This window comes from Mya arenaria, chromosome 5, assembly GCF_026914265.1.
Source record: "Mya arenaria isolate MELC-2E11 chromosome 5, ASM2691426v1".
Lineage (NCBI taxonomy): Eukaryota > Metazoa > Mollusca > Bivalvia > Myida > Myidae > Mya > Mya arenaria.
In genome coordinates this window covers 6,214,639-6,233,852 of record NC_069126.1, presented here as the reverse complement: position 1 = coordinate 6,233,852, position 19,214 = coordinate 6,214,639, and the positions used below count along the sequence as shown (strand labels likewise).

At 34.4% G+C, this 19,214-nt stretch overlaps 1 protein-coding gene across 7 annotated transcripts in view; it reads right to left on the bottom strand.

Annotated features, from left to right (window-relative positions):
• Positions 1-19,214, bottom strand: part of LOC128234607 (roundabout homolog 2-like) — a 124,845-nt gene that overhangs the window by 58,531 nt on the left and 47,100 nt on the right. For 6 of the 7 annotated variants that reach the window (XM_052948938.1, XM_052948936.1, XM_052948942.1 and 3 more), the window contains exon 3: positions 7,853-7,971. In XM_052948938.1, the coding sequence (XP_052804898.1) occupies positions 7,853-7,925 (73 nt within the window). In that variant the 5' untranslated portion in view covers positions 7,926-7,971. Of the gene's footprint in view, positions 1-7,852; positions 7,972-11,628; positions 12,112-19,214 lie in introns of those variants that run through there. The other variant, XM_052948939.1, reaches the window with a different exon arrangement.

Here is a 19,214-nt window from a genome sequence, read left to right as displayed (position 1 = left end):
AATGTGAAAAGCTTCAGACATTTGCCCATCTGCACAGATGTTTGGGATCTTTGGGAAAAAACTCTACCCTAGGAGGTAGGGTGAGGATGGGGGTCATATCTACCACTCCAGTGGGCATTGGGACAGCCTGCATGTTGGGACTTTTGGGTGGGAGGATTATCTCCGACCCCAAGGGCATTTGGACAGCGTGGGTGTAGGGACTTTGGGGAGGGGATTATCTCTGACCCCAAGGGAATTGGGATAGCCTGGGTGTGGGGAAGAGGTTACAAAGTCATAATACCCTAAAGCAAAAGGGTAGGGATGGGGTGGGGATGGGGGGGGGTACATAGCACCTAAATTAAGTTCAAGGGTTCAAGTCAAGGCTGCCCACTGGTGCATGCGTTGTAACATGAGCCCACTTCAGATGGTTTGATGGATCTGGAAGTGCATGTGTTAATGACATTATGGTTGTTATCTCAGGTCGTCCAGTGTTTGGTCAAGGCCCCAGAGGGACAGTCAGCACCTCTGGTCTGGACAACCAACATTCTTGACCGGTGGTCATTCTAGGGTCATTCATGGTCACCCATGGTCAGTTCTGGCAGACTGGAACAATCGGGTTACACAACTGATGAGTTTTGTTGCATTACTGAATCCCTGGTGGGCATCATTATCATAATGGTGGCGGCGAGTCTCATTAGATAAGCTGCAAGAACCAATTCATTTCCAGGCATTTAACCTCCATTCAACAAACAAAGGAACTCTTAGACCTGGCTTAAATTTATGTCATCATGGTCTTATAATGGCTAAACAAGCGTGATAAGCGTGTAAGACAATGATTAAGCATCAGACATTATGATTCAAGGAAATTATCAGTGGACACAATAGGCTAGTCATTATAAGTTTAACAGGTCACGGAACTTTTGATTCAATCATGCCAATTCTTGATACACTTTTACAATTAATTTTAAATGCCATCAGGTGTGGTTCTCTCTATAAAACTTCTGTTTTGCAATTTTGACATGACACTTTTTTCTCAAACACCAGAAAACACACACATTTTAGACCTGACTGTTTCTGGAATATTTTCTATCTTTAAAAATCTGAAAGCAGTAAGCATCTGATCTTCTGTCAAATAAGGTGTCAATGGCTCAGCAGGTTGGCTTTTTAGAAAATTGATATGATTCATTAGAAGGGTATTATACACGGCATGCCCCAGCAGAAGAGATCCAGGAAAACTGGTTGAAAAGTGAAGCTATCCATTACCTCCATGCTGATCTTCTAAGTACTGAATAGGTTTTATATAAAGCCCAGGGATATTTCAGGGTAAAATTATGGAGATCTTTTTGCATTCCATGCGCTATGGCTATTGGGGAGAGCAGAACAACAGTTGCCTCTTGAAAATATTAATGCACTAGCTGTAAATTTTCATTTATTGTATTGTACCCATGTGTATGATATTCATTACTGTGTGTGTTTATCACTTTTCACATATGATAACAATTCTTAGATGTCAGACACATAAAAATAGTTTTAAACCCTTATTTATGACCGCACCATTTTACTATCAATTGCAAAATGTCTGGAAATTATGGACATCAAAGGGCAATCTGAGATTATATATATATCAAAGCTGTATCTGGGTTGTTCTACTGTTTGAAAATAAATTTCACAAAAATGTGCTAATCAATCAGTTAAAAAAATGCACGATGGCGATGCCATCTTGCAATCAAGAGAAGGTCAAATCATTACGCAGCAGTAAAAGGAAGCTTCTGACAGTCAGTTACAACTCTACAACAGTTTCGTTGTGTCATCCTGTCGTTTTTGGGAGTGTTATTTAAAGCCGCGATTTAATCAGTCTGTCAAAGTGAAATATATGCAAACTCTACACATATTAATACTTGACTGGGTAACGAGCCTGCCTCTTAACTGTAGTTTGTTCTATGTGGTACTTTGGTGGTGGTGGTGGCAGTTGGTATCATTGATGTGTGGAGGTGATTGAAAGACCATTATAAATGTTGCATTTGGTTTAAAATTCATTGATGGTTTTAGGCAGAGCAAAATCCACGATCATTAAACCTTGAATTACTGAATTCCACCCACAAACAGAACTATTACATAATTGTATTACAGATCTATGTGATGCTGATGCCTATACACGCCCGGACATGGGCTCAAAACAGGTGGGCTTTATATGACAAACCAAAACTCTAAACTGATGATGGTCTGCAAGATAAATAATCTTTACATCCTTACTTAAATAAACTGCAACATGCAGAAATAATAATGATAAAGATATTCAGATGATGGAGTTATAACAGAAACATTTGGTTCCATTCAAAACGAGTTGGTGTAAGTGTATTTTAGTGCCGCTCGCCCAAAATGTCACAATAAATCACATAACTTGTCACATAATATTGGTACCAAAGAATGTAAAATGCTTCTTGGAACACGTTTTCAGTCATTTTTTGGCTCCCGGGCATGTCCTGATAGGTGCACTATGCCGTAAATTGGAACAGGTAACTTTGAGACAAACAATTCTCGTTCCCATAGCCTTCCAAATTCCGCGCCCGAATGTAAACAGTTAATGAAAGTGGGAGGGGTTGTAATATATTAACGTGCCATCATGGGACATTATTTCGACTCCAACCGTCTTTGCGGAATGCTGCAAGCCTGCAATATTTCTCCATCCCTCCATGTAGTCTGCATTTCTATGCATGTGTTTTGGCATTTTGTTAATAATTTATTGTTAACATTTGCACCTTGTTCCTTCTAATGCTTTTACTGAGATTTGACGAATGTCATTTGAAAAGACTATGCTAAATATTTCCAAATGTTAATTTTGGCTCTTGATGTTGTTTTTTTCGGAATGTCTAGGTAATATTCATCCTTCAATACAGTCGAAACCCATTGGCTCGATATTGCTTGGCTTGCTTTCCTCATAGGCTCGAACTGGATGTAAAAGACTGATTTTGATTAACTTTTTTTAAGCATTATATATACCACTTGGCTCGATATTCACGAGGCTCAAAGTTTTCTGGCCAGTCCCTGAGATCACAGGCCAAGGGGTTTCGACTGTATATTCATTTTAAATAAAATATGTATTCATTTGCAGTCTTTGAAACTAGTTGTTGATTTTAATATTTTAAGCTGTATTACAAGATGTTTTTTTGTTTTTTTCAAGATAAAACCCCACAGTTATCCAACATTATAATTATAATAATAACGCACCCCCAGTTCTTTACAAGCCCATAAATGTGGAAACATTTTGCACTACATCAAGTTTGGTTACTTTGTAGATATCAGGCACTTTCTTCAATTCATTAGTCAGAACGAGTGGTCAATATAATTCCGATTCCAGCCAGGAATTTTCAGTGGTAGTCAGACCTGGTCATTATGATACCAGCCACACTTTCATTACTGGTCACTGTGAACAGACTCATGTAAACAATTATAAACTTGTTAGGGTTATTAGGTCCAGTCAGCCTTTCTGTAAACACCCATGTAGTGACCAGTGCTGACCACAGGCGTCTGATAAGCACAGCCAGGTAATAATTTATTTATGATGAGGTTACCTGGACGAGTAAATAAATCATTGGAAACATGGAATGTTGGTGTTTTCAGCCATGTACCTAGATGGTATCTTACTAGAGCCCAGCAGATTCCATATGTTGGATATATCTGTCCTTTGGAGCTCAGAGTGCAAGATTCTGTTCCCAATTGTCCAATAGTCTAGCTTTTTCAGCCCTAATTTCTTATACACTAATTATAAGCCTTTTGGCATTATTCTGTCCCCCCTATTTTGTTTGACTGTCCTGTTTTTACCCTAGTTCTTTGTCTGCCCTATTTTGTTTGATTGCTCTTTTTGTTTTTGCCCCATTTCTTTGTCCCCCCCCTCCCCCCCATTTTGTTTGACTGCCCTGATTTTGCCCTATTTTTTTGTCGCCCCTATTTTGTTTGACTGCCCTGATCTTACCCTATTTTCTTTGTCCGCCCTATTTTGTTTGACTGCCCTATTTTTACCCTATTTTTTTTGTCCGCCCTATTTTGTTACAATATTTCTCCCTTACTGTATGGAATTTTTCTTTAGATCAACCATGTTTATGCTCTTTTCTATCCATAAAAAGACCGAAACAATTTATGTAAAAAGATATCATTTCTCCAATGTAGTTTCTTTACCCTGATTGTATAGTAAATCTAAGATTATGGAAGTTTCCTTTTTACCAATCAATGACATAGCGCCCTTGTTGGTGCATTAGAAAATTAAAATCATCTTAAATGATAATAGTGTCTGGGGAATTTAGCGGTATACGCCAGGCAGTTTAACTGAATAAGTTAGGTGCAAACTGATGATATAAATCTAAATTAAAGAAGCCGCCATGTTATATCATAAATCGCAACCATTTGGGAGAGGTGGGGTGATAGATCTTTCTGAACTATGATATAGCTTATAGACTGAGGACCGGATTTGTATGTTAACTTTTTTAACAAGAGCATCTCAGGGGATAATTGCCAGTGTTTTTCTGGGTTTTATTCATTGAATAGAGGCGAAAAAAACAACAATACAGCCAGAAATATCATATGGGTCTAGGTCTATTACTATCAGTATGAATATTATTCTCTGGCCACAGGTGCACTAAGTTTCATGAGAATATCTTGAAAAATTATTCAGTTATGGCCAATGTTAAAAATATAACAATCATTTGAAAGTATTAGTGTTCGACCAGGCACCAATATAATGTTATGGCAAAGGGAACCCAAAACTTTTATTGGAAGGCATGATTAAACATTGACAAAAATTCGGAAAAAGTATCCGTAAATCATATAAATAATTTATACTTAAAGATGCTGGCACCGGTCTACACATAACAGTTGTCAGGGGGCGGAGCCGAGGCCTGGTAGTGATTTTGTCGGCAGACGTAAGCCGAAAACCGCTGTTTTTCCTAGGTTTTTACATGACGCCCGTAGGTAATGAAACCTATCTAGCAAATTATTACGGAAATATAAACAATCACGGAGAAAATCTGCCTAAAAGGCTGCTAATAAAGCAAGAAAATTAAGACCCCTGGCAGATTTTCAGAAATAAGATAAACATTATAAAAATAGCTAAAATTTCTCACAAGAATTCTTTATTTATATTACAATTTCTTAAATGCACAAAAAAACCTGTCTTGAAATTGAACAGAACAAAGCACACATTTTTTTTATTATATATAAATCGAGGCATTAAACTGCAGTATATTTTTGTTATATAAACCAAATATTTGTTCGGCTTTTTTCACATATAAATCATTTAGTATAAATTTTTGCACATTAATGCCAGAATGATTTCCCATTACTAACGAGATCCAAAGGAAGTTTATCATCATTCATACTGTCATGTCCCATAAAATTGTATTTTCAATATTGACGTCGATTATTTTTGACTAAGCTATCACTATAATTACGAATGTGCGGCAATTTCTCTGCAAAACTGTTCCCAAACCAATAACGTAATTGTGGAATAGCGTGTTGAGCAACTTTTCCGTCAAGTTAACATACGACAAAACAATTTACCCTCGTTTTAAGACCAATAAGTGTAGCATTTAATGTCATGATTTTCGTTGTGTACAGAATTGAAGAGTACCTACCAAACTATTACAGCTTATCAAACACCATCATCTCTTGTGGTAACATGATTGGTTTAATGAAAATTATTGATCAATGCTGAAATTACAAAACGATGATGATCATATCGCACGTCGAGCCACACTTATCCAATCAGGAAAAAACAACAGACAAGGTCAATCAAAATTTCATAAAAAGCCGCAGGAGGTGGAAACAATCTTTCAAAAAGTAAAAGCATGCAAAACATTTGAATGACAACTTAAAACAATAACTGAACTCCTACTTAAGAGCTTTTTTGGCTCATATATACCAGATTGCGATAAATTTCTTGCAGAAGTACCTCTGTTTATTTGAAACTTAAGTTATTTCTTGACATTTATGCTGCAGTTTACTCCAAGAGTGAGAGCTAAAAGGAACAGAACGTGTAGCTATATCTCTTCAGCTGTCAAACCTAGGACTAAAATTATTCAAACCTTGCTCTAATTACATTGAAAACATCCAAGATTCTTTTAATTGAAATCTGTTTCCATGGCGATGACATTAATCTTGTTGTTAAGACACCAATAAAATATTTGAGTTGTTGCATGGCAAGAACAAAACTAGATTATCACCAGCCTTAAACGTATTTTACAATTTAATAGAGTCTCTGATCATGCAACATGTATTCGGAGGAGAATAACAAAAAAAATCCAAGTTAAGAAAACTTCGGTATTTGGGTCAGGGAAAAAATATTTGTTATCAGGCAGCCATGTTATCAAGAATTATAGGAGGGATTTTGTTCCTAGGATAGATTTTCAGCAATGCAGTACTATGTTGAAAATCTCTCCTATGAACGGAATTGCTCCTAAGCCCAAAAAAATAATTTGTGTGGTTAAGGTTACATCTTGTCCAAAAAAATGGCAGGGTAGATAGGACTTCTTAATTTAAAAATAATAATTATTAGGCTTTATGTTTGAACTGTATTGTCAACATTGGTGAATGGCGTAAAGTTAATCTTCAGTATAAAACTTATTAAACTGCGTACCGTATAAAAACACACATTTTTTAATTTATTTATACTATATTTTTTTCTTAATCAACAGACAATAAAAACAGTAGGTATGTAACTTACTTCATAGGTAGGGTCGGGTAGCCCACACCAGAAGAACTTTTTTTAGGCCAAAGTTTTTTTTTTATGAAACTGGTTTTCCAGTAATGTCAATTGGTTTACTAAGTTACCAGTAACAAATTGTAAGAATATAATAAATGTAAATGGTGGCATTTTATGAAGTTTATTTAATAAAATCAAACAAATTATCAAATATTTGTTCCTAATTTTGATTTCACATTTGCCTATTTGTTAGCCTTATTTTTTCCATAACAGATTCGTACGTTGGACTATTTTATTTACTTCCTTACACAGCAACGTATTTCGCAAATTAAAAGTAGTCCTATTAGACTCATAACATTGCATGTCTAGCATCTCGTGATGCATCTAGAAATAGTTCCCGCTCTCCGTAAATAATTGAACACAGCAAACCACTGTGACAGATCACTCTTGCTTGCCGTCTGGGAGGGAAATTGTTCAACAAAAGAGAAGGTCTGATTACTCTCTATCTACAATATTATAGACAAGAATTGTCAATCACTAATCTAATTAGCAAAGGCGTTTAACGCACGTCTTTAATGTTCTTTGATTTTTCAGAATACCTTATCAATTAATTACTGTCTTTTTCTTTGGAGAAATTTATTGCTTGTTTTCCTTATTTAGGGTTAGACTAGAATTTAACAATATAGATTCAGAGCTGAAAACAAAGATTTAAGATAGGAGTCTGTATTTCTTCCTGAAATAATTGGAGCACAGAAAATAGTAGGGTAAAGTTCAGGTAGAAAAGGATTAGTTGAGGAAAGGAGTTTACTTGAAAACTTTCTTTTAAGGCAACTAACACAATCATATACATAGAAATTCATATTTCTCATTATGCCAACACAAATAAATTTTGTGTTTGACAGACTTTCGCAAGAAAAAAGTGAACTGGAAGCGGACAAAGATGAAGCCATTTGATTTCAATGGCTGAAGAGAGCAGTCGCTTTTTATATTTTTTCTGAAAAATTTGTGCGTATCAGAACGAAAAATCAATTTGACGTGGTCTAAATTAACGTTTTCATTCAAGGGATTATGCATTATTATTTTTAATCTTAGTGACTTTAAATACAGAAGCAACTTTTCCATGATTGTGCACATGTCAACCCTGAACTTGCTTCGTTTCGAACTCCTTCACTGACTTACCAATGGATGAAGCCAGGAGGACAAGGGAGACAACTCTGAAACAAGCCAGGGCAAGTAAGTCCGCAGGCCACATGTTCACACTATCTGGGCCTCAAACATCTCTGTACTGAGCCTCTTGTCTGAAAATATACAAGGGAGACAATTCTAAAACAGGCCAGGTCAGGTTATTTGGTAGGCCACACTTGCTAGGCCTCTTGTCTGAAAATATACAAGGGAGACAATTCTAAAACAGGCCTGGTCAAGTAATTTGGCAGGCCACACTAGCTCCGTCTCCTGTAAGATAATACACAAGTGAGCCGTACAATTCTGTATCAGATCAGGGTACATAACTCCTTTGGCTTCATGTTCACATGAGAAAGGCCTAATTGGGCCTCTTGTCCTAAAAAATTTAAGGGAGACAATTTCAGGTTAGGGCACATAACTCTGTAGGCCACATATTTGTTGTCCTGTTTTGGCCTAATGTTCAGCAATTCACAGAAAAACAACAATTATTTTTGCAATAGAGGGTCGTCATAGTCTCTTAGCACAGTTTTATATTCTTTTGGTTTATATATAACCTAATAAATTGTTTGAAGATCCAAGATATAGTGTTTTCATCACAAACAAGTTTCATGGTTTTGATTGCTTAACAATATGCAAAATGAATGTGCTGATTAGAGAATGCCAATATTTCTTAAATAAAGAACTATCATAAAAAACATTACACAACTTTATTTATATATTTAAGTGGATGATAAAATCTGTTGTTTAATGCCGTTTTACTTAAGTCAAGACATTATGCAAATATCTCATGGTTATGTCTGACTATTAAACAAATCTTTTCAGCAATTTTAATCAAACATCACCTCGTTGTTGAGTATTTACACTAAGATTTAAAGCTAACATATATACCGACACTAAACTGTAATTAATGACAAATTACTTTTTATGAGTGATTAGCTTTTCATCTGACATTTTACAACTATGTGATGTAATTCAATCTATATCACAAAGAGACAAAATTTTATAGATTGTACAAATAAATATATCAGCTTGAATAGTTTGAGTTCTAATGAAATCTTTCTTTGCTAAAAGGCCGAGCATTAATTTGACCTCCGCTTGGTCATTTTGTCACTCCAGATAAGGAGAGTAAAATGACATCGAATCGTGTCCAACGATTAAATACAGTGTTTTCACAATGTCGTTCATCTTTCTTGACATCGCACCCCTCCTCCCGCTTTAACAAATTGGCCAGTTCATTTACATTGCCTTTAATGGCAATTTATCAAGAACTTAAAATACATTTTTTCCCAGTGATGTAATTTTTGTAAGCAATCTTTTGTAAGTAATAGTTTTTTTGGTAATTTATAGTCAGTTAGGGTTTTCCTTAAAGGTGTACAATATTAATAAGGTTCATGCAAAAAAAAAAAAAAAAATTATTTTAAAGCTGCACTAATTTTTTGTCAGCACTCTAGTTTTATAACTGGTTCTCATGGATTTTCGCAAACATATTTGGTCGTTCCAAGACATAAAATAAAAAAGTTGTCAAAATGTTCAATCTGTGAGAGTGCAGCTTTAATGCATTTATTATCACATTTAACTCATTAAACTCGAATGATCAAAACAAAAAAACAAATGATTGAGGTACAGATAAAAAAATATATGCGATATTTTGGCACTTCTTTAACTGGGGAATTTGTTGCCACTTAGTAGTAGCAGTAGCAGTAGCAGTAGCAGCAGCAGCAGCAGCAGCAGCAGCAGCAGCAGCAGCAGCAGCAGCAGTAGTAGTAGAAGCAGCAGCAGCAGCAGCAGTAGTAGTAATAGTATTTTAAGCTTTTAAATAAAAAAATGGCATTCATATAGGTTAATACTTTTTTATCTGTACTTAATATTTAAGTCAAATGAATTAAACATGAAAATGCATTAAAGTGACACTCTTATTCAAAATCAATGCATACATATGTAAAACAAAACATCAATTTTGACTGATAAACCTTTAACTTCTTACTAAATAATGCATTTACGGAATATATTATTTACTGATAACAAGATTATAACCTCGTATTTAATAGCAGAAAGCGCAAAAAGATTAAATGATTGGTGAATGCTAAAAGATTTACTTTGGTCTACTATAGTCTCATAAGGTAGAAATACCGTGTTTTATGTTCATTTCTTTCAAATTTAACTCGGTATCCTTCATAAGCATCATTGTTTTCAACATGTATTCATCCTTTTTGGAATACTAAAACAATATTATTAATTGTGGTAAATCTTATCTGGGAGTAAGAGTGCATCTTTAAAATATGTATTTTTGAATCAACCTATGTTGTGCGCCTTTTTTTCTGCATTTCTAGATTCAACATGTATACATTGGTTTTATGAAATTTTGATGTGACATCATACATTACGTATTGCACCCCGATTGTATGAAACTTGGATAAAGTTGTCCACAGGTTATTGTTTGGCTATTTGACTCATACAAATGATTTCATTGGTCAGAAGTTATATTGGGATAAATATATTGACCAATCAATAAACATATTGGATAACTTTGGCCAGAACCCGAAAACTTTTGCACAATTTCTTTTTACAATTTTACACAAATCACTACTGATTATTAGGAATGGATGGTCCAATCTCGCGACTTTGTGGCGCAAACCATTGCCAACACACGCTCATGATCTGTTAAATACATTTAATTTGCATTCAGTTTAGATGTATTGTGCATGATTTATACTTTGTCTTACATAATGATCTTAAAATGAAGACGATTTGTCGCCTAAGAATTTTGCTTATGGGTATTTAGGAAATAAATACATTTTTTGTTCACAAAAAGCATGAATATGTCAGCCGTTAACAATAAACCTAAACAGTAAATCAAAGTCAAGATTATCTGTCACCACATTTTCCTTGATCATTTTTTAAAACCCTAACGAGTGGCATAATATTTTAGAAATAAAAAAAATGTAAAGATCGCAACACTTAAAACAAAATGTTTTGCTTTTTCTGATAGATAACCTAATTTGATCAGCAATAAATTCTGAGAACATCAAATGAGGAATAAGTTATTGTAGTCTTAAGCAATGAATTACAGTAAAAATTGCTGTGTCAGTTTAATGTTTTTTTTCTGTTTTTGTGACAGTCAATTTAAAGCGGCAAATGAAAATTAGCTGTAATTTGTAAATAAAAAAGCGGAAATTGATTATTATCAGTAAGCTGTAAATAAAATATAAAAGCCACAAATAATAATATTTCATCCATTAATTGTTAATACAAAATAGCGGCAAATGATAATCATCGAAAAATTCTGGATTAATTATGAATTAACTGTAAAACAGTAAACCCCAAAAACTGTTTTTTATGGAAGAGTTGGTGTATTCTTAAAGATATGCACTCTTCAAGTTTAAAGAAACAAAATTCATCACACTCCATTTTCAAAGCATTTCTTGTTCATTTCTACCAAAATTGGAATTCAAAATATTAGTCAAAATGAAGAATTTTTCCCAGCCAGGCTCCAGCCCCAATCCTAAAATGTTGGAAAAAAAAACTTTAAAAAAAAAGACTTTTTCAGAAACTGTCAAAAATATACAGAATAAAAAGAATGTGTAGAAGAATAAAAAGCATTGTATTGCATTTTTTTTAAAAGAAAAACTATTTTTCATTTTAAAACAGTATCCGCATTTTTAGCATGATTTTAATTTTACTTATTTGTAGAACTTCTACTACAACAACAACAAAAACCTATACCTGACTGTCCATTTCTACTGTTCAAGAAACAAAATCAATTTCAACCATACCTTTCAATCAAAAGTATCCGAAAATTGTTGAGCAATGGTGAGTAATATCACAATGTCACCGCGTCTTACTCACTTATTTTATATGCAAATCCAATGACAGTGAAGAGATAAAACACTAACTTCATTAAGTCAGGTCTTATCCTTTCTGAATGCCCTTTATTAAACTACAGCCACATTAAAACACACACTAAACATGCTTCTGAATATTAACCAGGTAAAATACCATCCTAATTTGTGTAATCAGTAATAAAATCACTTCATTTTTATGGACTTAAATCCAGAGACGGATTTTTTTTATTCTTTGAGAATAATTTCACCATTTTCAAATGGAAAAATAAACCTCATAAATAACTGTATGTCATATTTTAATCCACTCCGTCAGTGACTCAATTGCAATTCTTGTATGATCCAACACTCCAGTCTTTACTTTCGTAGGTTTCCTATTCAACAGTAAATCCGAAATACTAACATTGCGTCAACGGAAGTGGCCACTCTTTTTCGAGTATTTTTCAACAAAAGCAAAGTAATGGGTATCAAGAGTCAACAGTCAATTAATTCTTACAGCACACGTCTAAGTAAGCCACTAAAAATGTTTTCATTTGCACCAAGTTTGCACAAAAGCCACTGTTAAGGACACAAGTATCCAACGACCAACAACAGCGAATATAACAACAATGTTCCGAAATGTGTCATTGTTTTGCAACACAAATTTTTTACATAACTTTTCCATCATTCAAAACATATTAAGTAAAGTGGTTTTCCGATTTAAATTTACATCATGTCCAACTTCAAATAGTTTAATACCAGTGCGCTGGCCTCCAACTATCAATTGTGTCATTTGAACTATTTAAATCATCCCTATTGCTGTATTTAATCACCAAGTGTAAACATCATTAGACAATACTGAGCTGTTATAATGGCTTTCCTTACAGAATGAGATAAACCCTTGCTTAACAAACTGAACAGCTGAAGATATAAATTACTGAATCATAAACAAAAACATTGTCCTTCTAAATTATTGTGTTTGTGATGACATTCTTTAAAATGCATAACCGATGAATTCCAAGAGAACAGCGCAGTTATAATCCGATTTCCCTAAAAGCTTTAAAATAGTATCCGATGGATTTTGTGTTTTTTTACAAGCATAACTCTAACAATCTAAGGCATACAGAAATGAGAGAAAGGTATTAAAGACACTATTTTTTGCCATACCACTAATTTCACATTTTGACAAGGACATTAGGTATTCATTAAAGCTCAGAGTTTTTCATGTCCATAAACAAGCTGGATCATCAAAAACACATTCTTTATGTCATGCATTCAGCCGAAAAGCAAGATGTAAAGACAAGATTCAATGCCAACCTCAATTATTGATTCTCTTTTATTAAATGAAACAATCAAAAAGCCGACAGAAACAAAACAGAATGAATGCCAATGTTTAGCTGGAACGGCTCAGTTGTCCACCACTTTTGTCCTTGGAAAAATAAATCAAATAAACTTGGCATTTTTATGATGTAATTTTCATTTTTAAGTCACAAAAAATGAAACAAACAATACATCATCTCTAGGGAATTGTGAAAATTTTCAAAGAACTGAATTCTGTGCGATTTAATTACATTTAGAAGCTGCTTAATTGTATTAATTGGCATTGTTCCGTTGTTATTTTCTGAGTTCTTGTTTATTCTTGAAGTCTTGAAAATTTCCAAGAAAGGGAAATGCCAGCGAGGAAGGGAATTGCCAGTGATAAAGGGCATTGCCAGCGCTTTCAGTCATAAATCAGGAGTAATTTTTGTAAAGATTATCATTAAAATGAGATCTGTATCCAATTTTATTACTTTAAACTTATGGTTTTATGCAAATTATCATGAATATTTTTTTGGTCTAAGTGATTTACTGAAAAGCCTTTGACTGTGTTGAAGGTATGAAAGAAAATAACAAAAAATATTCTGCCACAAAAATAATCAAAAACATAGTTAGATTTTCTTTTATTCATTCAAGCAAATTAAAATACATCATTAGCAAACAAAATCTGCATTAAACAAATTCAAAGTCCAATATGGAGCAAGTCAGGGATCAGATTTAGCTCCAATTCAATTACATTTGATTGGAACCCCTCCCAGCTCTCCACAATACATGTTTTATCGCTGATGCACAGGACAGCCATAAAGGTCATTAAGCCCATAATTGTCATTAATCCCTGTCACAGCTGGCTAACCATGTTGAGACCAGGGGGCAAGGGACCCAGGATTAGGGGCCATCAAGGCTCACCATCTGCCTTCTGTACATTGACCAGAATTGCAGCAATATCAGGGTAGAACTAAGGGACATCTCACAACATCAAATTTTATTATATTCTGATTAATTATTAGTACAGATTACCTTATTATTTGAAACATGACACTGATTTTACTAGTGGTATTATTATTCTGTACAAAAATAGCATGAAAGAATCTGGTTAATAACTGATATGTAATAATGAATATTTGACACAATATGATCTTACTGACTTAAATGGATTAGAACATGTTTTAAACAGTCTGGGAACCAAAGTATGACTTCATGTCTGTTAGGTGGTACAACTGTAAGTTTTAATGATTAAGCCTACTACCTATTGGAGGCAGAAAGACGATCTCATTGGCTGTAAATGTAGGTTATAATCTAAATATGGATAGTGCTGACAGTAGGTCTACAGAAATAGGCGGTCCAAATTAAGACATTTTCAAACACCTGAACACACAAACCCCACCAGAGCCATTTTGATTTAGTTGCCAGTACTTGACCTATCATTATCCAAGACTTGAATTTATTTATCCAGGGTGATATAGCCCAGATAACAATGCTGATATAACACATTAAATAACGCCACAATGAATACAAGATGGCACTCTATGTCAACATTGTGTAAGTGCAAGATAAGTCACAATTACATCTGATACCTCTTCATTTTTGTACAAACTTCTCATGAAGACTTATATCAGAAACTGCATTATCTGGGGTTTTCCAAAATGTCAATGCCCTTTGGTCAGAAAAATGTCAATGCCCTTTGGTCAGAAAAAAACTATCAGAAACTGTAACAGACTAATTTTTATGGCTGCTCTGGTCAATTGGTTAAGAGTTTCAGACTTTGTGGTCACCAAGTCAGACAAATGAGTTTCCTCCAGATACTTCCATTTTTCCCACAAAACAAGACCACTCTCATTAATATAAGATTTTTAATAAATAAATAATACAATTGTTGTAAAATAAATAAGTTAGAGTTTAACTAAACCAGATCAGGGCATCAAGGGCATGATCCCCTCTTGGAGCTTCACCAATGATATGTTATGGCTATCACCCAGCAGGGATTAAAGACCTATTGGTTCTTAAATCAACGCAAAAAAAAGAAGAAAAGTTTAGTATCTACAAGTTGTATAACAATGTCCTATTAATTCATGGAGAAGAAAACTGTATTTTAAAAATTCATAGTTAAACAACCAGGAAGCCAGGTTAGTTTTTGGTTTGGTCAAAGTTATCCAAAATGTTTATTGATTGGTCAATATTTATCAAATAATAAATATAAACTCATCAAATCGTTTTAATTCATCAACTAGGTAAAAGATGGCCTGTGGGCAACTTATCTGAACATGTTTTATACAGTTGGCTGCTGAACATCAAATTTCACCAAGTCAATAAGAATCTTCTTTGAATATCTATGTAAATTTGTTCTGACAGTGTTAAAATGGATATAAATCCATTAATGCAAATAGAGAGATGCCAGTTTCAGGAAAAATTCACACATGTAGTGGTAGGATTTGTCACTGAATAAACAAGACAATCTTTCCTGACTGTTCTTCGATTTGTGTAATGTGGTCTGTCAACAGCACATCCGGATCACCCAGACTTGAGTTTTTTAAATATCTTGATGAGCTGCTTTATTTATGGCCATCAGAATCCCTTAAGTTTTATTCAACTAATCACCTACTTCTTGGAAATCAGCATTCAAAATAGAGGTTGATTGATGAATATTAGCATTATATCATTTTAAAATGTCTTGACCAGCTTTTTAAATCATGGCTATAAGGATCCATTAAGTCACTGACTTTTTGTTAAATCACTTAACTTCCTCATAAAAACAATTCTTTTAGTCATACTGATCATGATAATTGATTATTTTCCACACAGGAACACTTCTGACACCATTTCCTGCGTAATCTTCATGCTGTATTTGCCATTTTAACATGAAGCCAAATATTTGTTTTGTTGGCTCGAAAATGCACAAGATCTTTGTTTAAGTCCCTCAAATCTTCTTGAGATTCAGTACGAATATCATCAGAAAATCTCAAAAATACCTAGTTGGCATCAAGAATCTGGACAACGAAGAAATTCTGTCTGACCTTTATCACATCCCAAACGTTTTATTAGCCAATATGGCGTTTAGCACTTGGTTTACATTTTGATAATCCTTTCAATCAGTTATGCAATGCTTACGAGTTCCATTTAAATCTTGTGATAAAGCGCCTTGTGTCACACAAGTTCACAAATTATTTCTCTACAAACAAGGGAAAGGTAAATCAATTCTCAATTGGGATGACAGGTAGAAAAGTAGGGATTTGTACGAACTCATCAAGTTTATGGATAACAAGTTCTACCAATGTCAGTGTCAATGCCATCAGAATTTTCAGGACAAAAATAATACACCTTAAGAATTTGAGGAAGAAGGCAATGCAATCAGAATTGTTTGTTAAGCATTTCAGGGAATTGTTTGTTAAGCATTTCAGAATTACACCTTCAGAATTTAAGGAGGAAGTCAATGCCATCAGAATTGTTCCTAAGCATTTCAGGAACAAGAATTACACCTTCAGAATTTAAGGAGGAAGTCAATGCCATCAGAATTGTTCCTTAAGTATTTCTTGAACAAAACATTCACCTTAAGAATTTAAGGAGGAAGTCAATGCCATTAGAATTACTCCTGAAGTATTTCAGGAACTAAAAATCCACCTTAGGATTTAAGAGGAAGTCAATGTCATCAGATTGTTCCTCAAGTATTTCTGGAACAAGAATTACACCTTAAGAATTTAATGAGGAAGTCAATGCCATCAAAATTGTTTCTAAGTATAACAGGAACAAGAATAACACTGGAAGAAATCAATGTCAACACTTCACCAATTTCTTACAGACTATCATTCAAACACCTATTCATCATAGAAGCAAGGTCAAAAGAGATAGTTGATACCAAATATGCCAGCAATGTAAATACGACTGTTTCAGTTCAAATTGGTGACCTTCAGAACAAGCAAATTGGAATCCATCATACATAAATGTGGAAATATAAGCCCATGTAAATAAAGCATATGATGTCAAACCAGCGGCCAAAGAGCTAGTCAAAATGAGACTGAGTGTTAGTACTAATATTCCCCAAGGACCACATTCATTAACATGTGAACTTTTGTCACTATGGCTTCCCTACATAGAACATGCATGGCAATAATTCCAGGCTTATTTGTCCAACTGTCAGAGCTCAAGGTGATATATGGAGAATCATTAAAACCACCACAACTACCAGGATGTTGGCTCCGCAAAAGACCGATGTAACTAGTATTTTACTATGTAGTTACGCCAATCTTGCACTGATCGCTCGACCTGTGATGGAACAGTAAGGACTTCCTTATTGATTGTTCTTAAAAATGCATGTACTAGGAACAAATTGCTCTGCTTCTGATGGCCTGGTTCAACAAGACTGTTGCAGTGTTTTATGTCTTATGGTCATACCACAACTGTTTGCCTGGAAATATCATCTCAGATTATTTCTAACAGACGAATCAATCCGCAATACGCATTGGGACCCATAAACTAGTTTCAGCCCCCAGTGAACTCTAGTCCTATTTTGCATTCAGCAAAGGTGACCAGTGCTTATGATTGTGAATTGGTTCTTAGCTTGAGGTGTGTGACTACAGCAACATTTTACATACTGCAACAGGGATACAAACAAAACATTTTGCTAATCTTAGCTTAAGTGATCAACATCCAGACTGCTTGCCTTAACTGAACTCAGAGCAGATTCGTTGATCATTTCAAGACTCTAATCCTAGCATTTCATGGCGTGTGGTCTGTTTTTGTTGTTTTGTATGTTGTTTGTCTGTCGTTCAGAGTCTGTTAGGGTTGGTGCCTATAAACACGGTTGTTGTTAAAAGTTCCTTTGGGTTTGGGACTTTGGTTTCCATTGAATTATTTATATATTAAAAAAACCTAAAGACTTTTGTGTAAGGCTTACTCAACGGGAATGATGCAAACACGAACCAATTTCACTGAGGTTAAATGTTACTTCAGGCTTGTCACTTTCGTTTCCATCGTATTATTTATATATAGAAACCTATAGATCTTTTGTAAACTTACTCAACTGGAATGATGCAAACATGAATCGATATCACGGAGGACAAAATATAGCACCTTTAGGACAGTTTTACTCTTTCGGCTTTATCCAAGGTCACATGGAAGCAAATCTTTGTCAATGTTGACGACTACCAGATCCCCTAGGGACTGGGGAATGACTGTCATATATAGACAGTAATGTAATCAGTGGGTAAGAGACTTTAGGAAATTGACAACGATAGGGACATCAATCGGTTTATACACTTTGGGAGTAGGAGGAAATTGAGGGGTGAATGCAACAGAGCTTTAAGTGACACAAGCAATAGAAATACTTAGGACCTTTTCCTTTTTACTCCTTTATTAACGGTTTTATCCGCAGAAATGACATTATATTACTTCATACGTACAATCAACGTTCTACGTACTTTGATATACTCAGATTAAAATTAATTTGAATGGTAATCATTCTTGTTGCGTTTCTGATATTCTTCAATGTCATATTTAGTTTACTATATACGTTTCATTAGAAATTTCAAAAAGTTCATTACAATGATTTTGCTATATGATGGTGATAACTCAAATCAGACACTATTAATCTATGCCGAAACAAAAACATTAATCTTAATGGGGACAATTAATGCATTTGAAGTTACCTTAAATCACGGTGACAACACCCACACTAGCATTGAAAAAAACAACAGGCAAATACATCAAGCAGCTCTTTTTACCATTAAATCGAGTGAATCTGCATATTTACAGCGCAACATTTGCATCACCAAGATAAATCTGAAACAAGCGTTTTCTAATGCTATTAAATAATGCTTAGACTATCATTATAGCCTACATTTCCAGCCAATGAAATCACGTATCTGCCTCTAAAAAGTACCAAGCTTGATCAGTTAGAATATATTGTGTAAAATCTTAATCACTAAGAAAGATTCCATCACTCTGCCCTTCTTTATCATAAAGATTTTACAAAATTTGTTTGAACTATTACTTGTTCCTTTTAACAGCCATTAACTTTTAATGGGATCAAGTTAATGGGATCAAAACCTAAAATGTTGAAACTCAAACTTAAAAGCCACCGCATCCCACAAGAACTAACTTTTTAACCAACTTTAAAGTCCAAAACCAACAACTGCCATTCCAACAAGCTAATAAATGACAGAAATTGAATCAAGACTTAACATGATTACTTTTTTCTCATTTTGTTCAAAAGAGGATAATCCTTCCTGGAT